This window comes from Sinohyriopsis cumingii, chromosome 8, assembly GCF_028554795.1.
Source record: "Sinohyriopsis cumingii isolate HCF-2022 chromosome 8, ASM2855479v2, whole genome shotgun sequence".
Lineage (NCBI taxonomy): Eukaryota > Metazoa > Mollusca > Bivalvia > Unionida > Unionidae > Sinohyriopsis > Sinohyriopsis cumingii.
In genome coordinates this window covers 112,582,396-112,589,012 of record NC_142968.1, presented here as the reverse complement: position 1 = coordinate 112,589,012, position 6,617 = coordinate 112,582,396, and the positions used below count along the sequence as shown (strand labels likewise).

Genomic DNA, 6,617 nt, shown 5'->3' with positions numbered 1-6,617 from the left:
TTAAAGCAATGTGTTATTTGCGTATACTATGTGAGGTAAGACGTTTCTGTCCCCAACCTTAAAAAAATACTAAACAAAACTAACCAAAAACCTGGAAAATGTTTACACGTTCCATGTTTTAGAATACCATCTACTATAAAATCGTTTTTCTATCACTGTCAAGTGGTCCGAATTTACCATCATCATTTTCTTTTTATTCTGAGCCCTTATATTGTTTAGAGTTTGGAGCCATTAAACTTTCACCTTCAACACTTCTGGAAGACTCCTTGATATTTTACTAGAAAACGATACAGTTGTGGTGAATTTTAAAAACCATAAACACATATTTATGACTACTTTACTGTTCAGCTACATAACACAATATCAGTAGACTAATGTTTCGATATCTAATTTATACTCTGACACAGGAATAAGCTTATGTATAGTCAAATATCAAGAATCTTGTATGGATGTTAAATTTTAGTTCCATTTTCACGTGTTTCTGGCAGAAACAAATGATGATATGAAGTATTTGTGTTCTCCCAATATACAATTGATACTAGAAGATGCACAATTTGACGTTTTTCACTCCAATTCAAATTAACAGTTGGTACATTTTACCGTTAACTGTCTCCGCTGAATCGCCAAAATGCAGCTGCCACTCCATCCAACTGCGTTAATATTTTTTGGTGACATGCGTTTCATCAGAGATATAAAGATGAATTGATAGTCCAATTTCTTTTAATGTTATGATTACTTGTGTAAGGTTATATAACAAAACCTGTTCATGTCCGCACTGGACTAACGAATTTTCGAAATTCCGAGCTGGTAGCAGATTCGAAAGCCCTAATATCATACATTCCAGGTAATTGTAACAACACAGTATTAAAAGAGTTCCGAGACTTCTCAAAGGTTTCTTGAGGAACGCCTTTAAACAGATTAGCCTGACAGCCTTTTGCAAATGAAGGGAAATCCAATATGAGAGACTTGTTTCCTCTGAAAAATTGTGGCAAGTTTTCTTCTTTAAGACTGATCTTCACAAATCTTAGTAAATAACATAGGGCTTCACAGACGCTCTTCACCGACTCTGTGAACCGCATGCAGTAAAATGCAATGTTTTTCAAGTAATAAGAACTGAGGAATGTACTAATTGGCAGAGGCTGATAGCCAGAGCGTATTTTATCTTGCTCCTTATGTATAAGGTATCACGGTACCAATTGTTTTTCCATATACCTCAATGCTAATGTTTTGTGAAATAAATATACTTTCTGTCCTACTTGGGCATGCATGTCACACGCTGTCATATAGAACAATGCTAGATTGTCAATTTGACAATGACATAACCAGGTACTCCATTGCATTTAAGAGAGATAACTCTACTGGAACTAGACAGGGGTAAGAGTTATCTAGTCACAACAAGCACATTTTCAGTCATGTGTACCATATTTTAAAAAAATCATAAAAAATACAAAATATGATCTAGATAGAAATTAACACAAACTCACATGTTGCCAAGAGGCTCAACTTTTTTTTAAGCCAAACAGAAAGTACAAGTCTTACATAATGCACCAATCACAGCTAGTTTTGTTCTTTAATTCTGAATACAATGTTCCATACACCTTAAGCTCCGCCCACCTGGACTTGCGCAATTGGTACCGTTATACCTATAGCAAACCTTAATTTTTCCAATAATCTGTGAAATAGTTCGGGACTGTATAAGTAACAAATATACTTAGTCTCACTTGTGAAAAACAATTTGATGAGGTACTAACCTATGTCTTATATGAATGTGTAAAGAAATGTCATTGAGCTGTTTGAACTATTGTTTTCATACTTTTGCTTCACTATCAAAATCATCTTTTGAAATAAAATGAATTCTTTCAACTATGAGTTGTATCTTATTCATATCAGCAATTATTGAACTTCAAATAGGTGATATGGGATAAATCACATTATATCATATTATGTAATAACTAGGTCAAAGGTCAATGTACCAAATAGTATGCACCTGTCCTACTTCAAAATGTACAATTCACCTAAAAGAAAGGAATTTATTTTTGTTTGGTAGGTGCAGAACTTAACATCAGAGACAGGTGGACATGACCCAATCTTATTATAAAGTATAAGCTTTGACCACTTTACACTATCTACAGATACAAGAGGTCACTAACCACCAGTCCTCACACAAAGGTCCACCTACCCATCCTCTTTGTAACACAAATAGTAAGCTTTCCTCCTTTGTAATGTGAATAAAATTGTTTCAATAAGCCAGTCAGTCACCAAATATAGTAAATCGCAGCTTCTAAGTGGTTATGTTTGGATTGGGAGGTGAAATTAGGGGAATAAAATACAGAAAAATGCCAAATATAAACACTAAGTATAGCACATCAAATGGAGTTAAAAACAGGAGGAAAGTGTTTATCTAAAAGGGAGAGGTAGCTTATGATAAAGGAATTAAAGGTGGCAAAATCAGCAATGCGAAAAATGAGAAGTGAAAGTTTGATGACCTTACCTTGGACAAATATATGGGGCAGGGCCCAACAGGTCCAAGGACAGCCCAAAGGCAACTGTGCTATAACATCCCTTACAGGACCCAAATTTCAAGTGAAGTTGTGTTCATTTCCATCTAATATAAAAGGGTGAATAATTTAGATAATATAGATACATATAAAGTATATTTCTTCTACATAAGAATTTAATAATAATTGGCATAAGATAGAGAGAAACTTATCTCAGAGCCAAGCAGAACATACCTTATCAGTTTTTAAACTTGTAAACTTTACTGTGAGAAATTATCAAATTTCTTCTACTTATATTTGCGTCAAGATTGAGGGCTAATATAATACTTCACAAATCTTCTCTTTATTTTCATAATCAGTCACTGAAAATGTGAGATTTTATTTCCTTGAAATGTTATGACTGGTGTAAGGGAGATAACTGAATGATATACATAAGGTGTGGTAACCTTGAATACATTATCCATGTAATATAGATGAGTTCATCAACAACCTGTATTAACTTCATTGCAATTAAATTATCTCAAAATACATTACTGACAAAGTGAGAACCTAACATTTAGACTCCTATGTTTAGTGGAGACCTCAAGAGTCATGTAATTTTAATTTCTAAGATGACGCAGCTCTTTCATATCACATAGTTCATATTTTCTACAATGCCGGCATGTAGAGTGCAGCCTTCCATAACCATGCAGATATCATCTCATGCCAATTTGGATTCTTGCGATGGGATGCAAAGTTTCAAGAACAGTGTGGATTTGAATGGAATGAATACGCACTGTGTGACTAAAATGGTTATCATTCTTGTAATGTTGGACCAAACATGGAAATTCCACAGGAGCAGCTTGACAGAAAGAAATAGGATTAATTGAAAGTCAATAGTAGATTATAATTGGGCTTATACAAGTGCCAATGGGAAATGCTGACTTAAGGAAACTGTTCTTGTTTGTTGGTATTCACTGCTACTTCAACAAAAGGGAATGCAAGAGAACTGAACTAACTACATGAACAATTTCAAAGCAGGAGAGTGTAAAAAAAAAAGGGACAATTAGAGCAGGACAATTCAAATCAAAATGGGAAGGAATACCAAATCCTTAATAAATTACCTAAAAATTTCTCATGCCAGAACATCCCACATGGTACAAGTGATCTATCTACAAGTGTACTTAGAGTGTTCTCTATCCTGGTTTATGGCATGCCTTACAAGAATAAGATAGTTGTTTTTGTACACATGATTTTTCATCTTTTGCAGGTACAATAGCCAATATTTGGCCAAAATCAACTATATTATGTTTACATAACTTATTTTGTTGCATGCATTCCAATCTAGGAGGTAACAGCACATACATAAAGGCATCAGGTAACACAAGTCTATATCTATCATAGCTATAGTTATCATAAGTCCCCATCCAAAGCCATCTTGTGCTATTTTCTAAAGATTTTATACATTTTATTCTTAAAGAACTTTCAATATTTGACCAAAAGTGTTCAGCACACATTTGTTTTCCTACATCAAACTAGTATAGTTCATAAATGCCGCCCACATGTATGCGTTTCTATGGAAACACTGTGAGGCTATTCTTTCCTTTAGGTATCACGGTACCAATTGTTTTTCCATATACCTCAATGCTAATGTTTTGTGAAATAAATATACTTTCTGTCCTACTTGGGCATGCATGTCACACGCTGTCATATAGAACAATGCTAGATTGTCAATTTGACAATGACATAACCAGGTACTCCATTGCATTTAAGAGAGATAACTCTACTGGAACTAGACAGGGGTAAGAGTTATCTAGTCACAACAAGCACATTTTCAGTCATGTGTACCATATTTTAAAAAAATCATAAAAAATACAAAATATGATCTAGATAGAAATTAACACAAACTCACATGTTGCCAAGAGGCTCAACTTTTTTTTAAGCCAAACAGAAAGTACAAGTCTTACATAATGCACCAATCACAGCTAGTTTTGTTCTTTAATTCTGAATACAATGTTCCATACACCTTAAGCTCCGCCCACCTGGACTTGCGCAATTGGTACCGTTATACCATAAACGTTTTGAAGATTCTACAAGCTGTCATGGTGTATCGCATACCTTCGTCATTTCTGGCCATATCCAGATAATGTGTTTCGTATCCCGAGACACAGATTAACCATAGCATGGTCGGATCATCAAATGGCAACGATGATGGTGAACTCTCGTTCATTGTCTTAACAACCGCGTATCTTGGACATGTCATGAATCGGCGGGGGCCTTTTGCTTTCTCCGTTTTAATATTCATTGCGGGCACTATGTTTATATCAATGTTCGTTGGTATGTTCGCTTTTCTGAGGATCCAATTTACAAATATCCTCCAGTGCCCAATATTTCTCTTTTGGTTCTGAACTTGTATATTAATATGTGAAGCATTTGTTCTAACTGTTAGTTGGAACGGTACGGATTGCTTTAAGATATTAGTAATGTTTCCTCGACATCTGTCAACTATAGACTCAAATATCGACACATGAAGGACCTGTGAGTCTAAAAAAATATTTGTTGGTGTGTATGACAATTATCCGTTTGCCAAGCCATGTTTTAAATTTGTTTTCGATTTCGTGGCTTGCATGAAGAATTTTTAATTTTCCAAGGCCAGGATGTGATACTCCAGAATCTTCTAAAGGCTTTGGCTGAACACGAAGTCCGTCCATGTGATATTCAAAAAGAACGTCAAATTTATCAGGGGCTCGAACCATCAAGCCTTCTCTAGCACTCCCATATTTTCGATAGCCGTCTAGTACAAGGCCTTTGTACTCCAGTGCTTCTGCTCTCATTATTTGAGAAAGTGTCTCCAGAATTTCATCAACTACCGATGTAGTTTCGGCCCAGACTCTCTCAGAAATATCCAGATCCTAGTTCCATTTCAAGCGTTTTAGCCGCCTTTCCAGATGTCTGTCTGCCCTTGAAAATTCTTTCACGGGATACTGCCATTCGTTCAGATTTATGCCAATATTCCGGATAAACAATTTCCGATATAAAGACGTACCTACAGCAATAGCCAAAATGATGACTCCAGTTGCTGATGGCGCTAATACATCCCATGAGGTCAACATTTTTTACTTTCTCGGCTGATGTATCGCTGAAAATGAAAAGATTTTCAATCTATAATAATCGGCAGTAATTTCTGAAGAGACCCAATTAAATGTACACCCTTTGACACTTAGACAACAGACAGTGTTTCAGTTAATTTTGATCATCAATCATTAAGCAAAATAAGGCCCAGTTATATGAGTATGTATTCAAAGCAAAAGGTAATGCCATCAGCACTTTTATCCATGAACATGTCATTAGCAGCTTCTAGCAAATAAAGATGCACATCGTAATGGAGTATGAGAAGTTGAGGTGTTCGTTGGTAATTAATTTGTGACTGGTGCTCTACAATCAAGGTGCAACACGTGATTTAATGGACTGCATGGAAATCAGACAAGGATGACGTGTAGCACAGATGAAACTAAAATATGATACTACGACATGGTTATACCTCTATAAGAGGAAATTAATGAACCAGGGTGCCTCCAACAGTAAAATCTGCGCTTTAATCTGTCATAATATATCAGCAGTTAGCCTAAAATCAATCCAGCACCGAAAATTATTCAGAAATATTGATTTGCTGTTTGTTTCAAATTAAAGGATTTGATTAAAATGAATGAATGGGGGAACGTATATTTTAGATTACTCATGAAATGTTATTTTTCAAAGCAGTTCACTTTGTTTAGGGTGGACGTAGAATGACCTCAATGTAATTTTATCGTGCAGATGATGAAGGCATCGAAGGCTCAAATGTAGAAGAGAACCAGTTGCCGGGAAAAGACAAATAAAAATATCAACAGTAACAATAATTTAGGCGACAACTACAGCAGAATATATCATCCGGAAGATAGAAATGTGGTTTAAAGCTAACACAAATGAATCAAGTCGTTGTATATTCCGCAGGTAAACATTTGCTAATGGTCTAAGAAAGGGCTGTCAAATAAGAATCCAAATAATACTAATCAGGGATGAAAATCCTGTTATCGGAATACGATTATATGTACGTAACTCCTTGACAGTTCCGACACATGCTTTTTTTTTATAATACAC

At 35.3% G+C, this 6,617-nt stretch overlaps 1 protein-coding gene across 1 annotated transcript; it reads right to left on the bottom strand.

The window, feature by feature from the left end:
- Positions 1-764: 764 nt before the first annotated feature.
- LOC149794391 (uncharacterized) lies at positions 765-5,586 on the bottom strand. The gene is made up of 2 exons (XM_089969112.1): positions 5,014-5,586; positions 765-1,066 (listed from the first exon to the last, which is right to left on the bottom strand). The coding sequence occupies exons 1-2, from the start codon at positions 5,309-5,311 to the stop codon at positions 765-767; spliced, it is 600 nt and encodes a 199-aa protein (XP_089825238.1). The 5' UTR covers positions 5,312-5,586.
- Between the last annotated feature and the right edge of the window lie 1,031 nt (positions 5,587-6,617).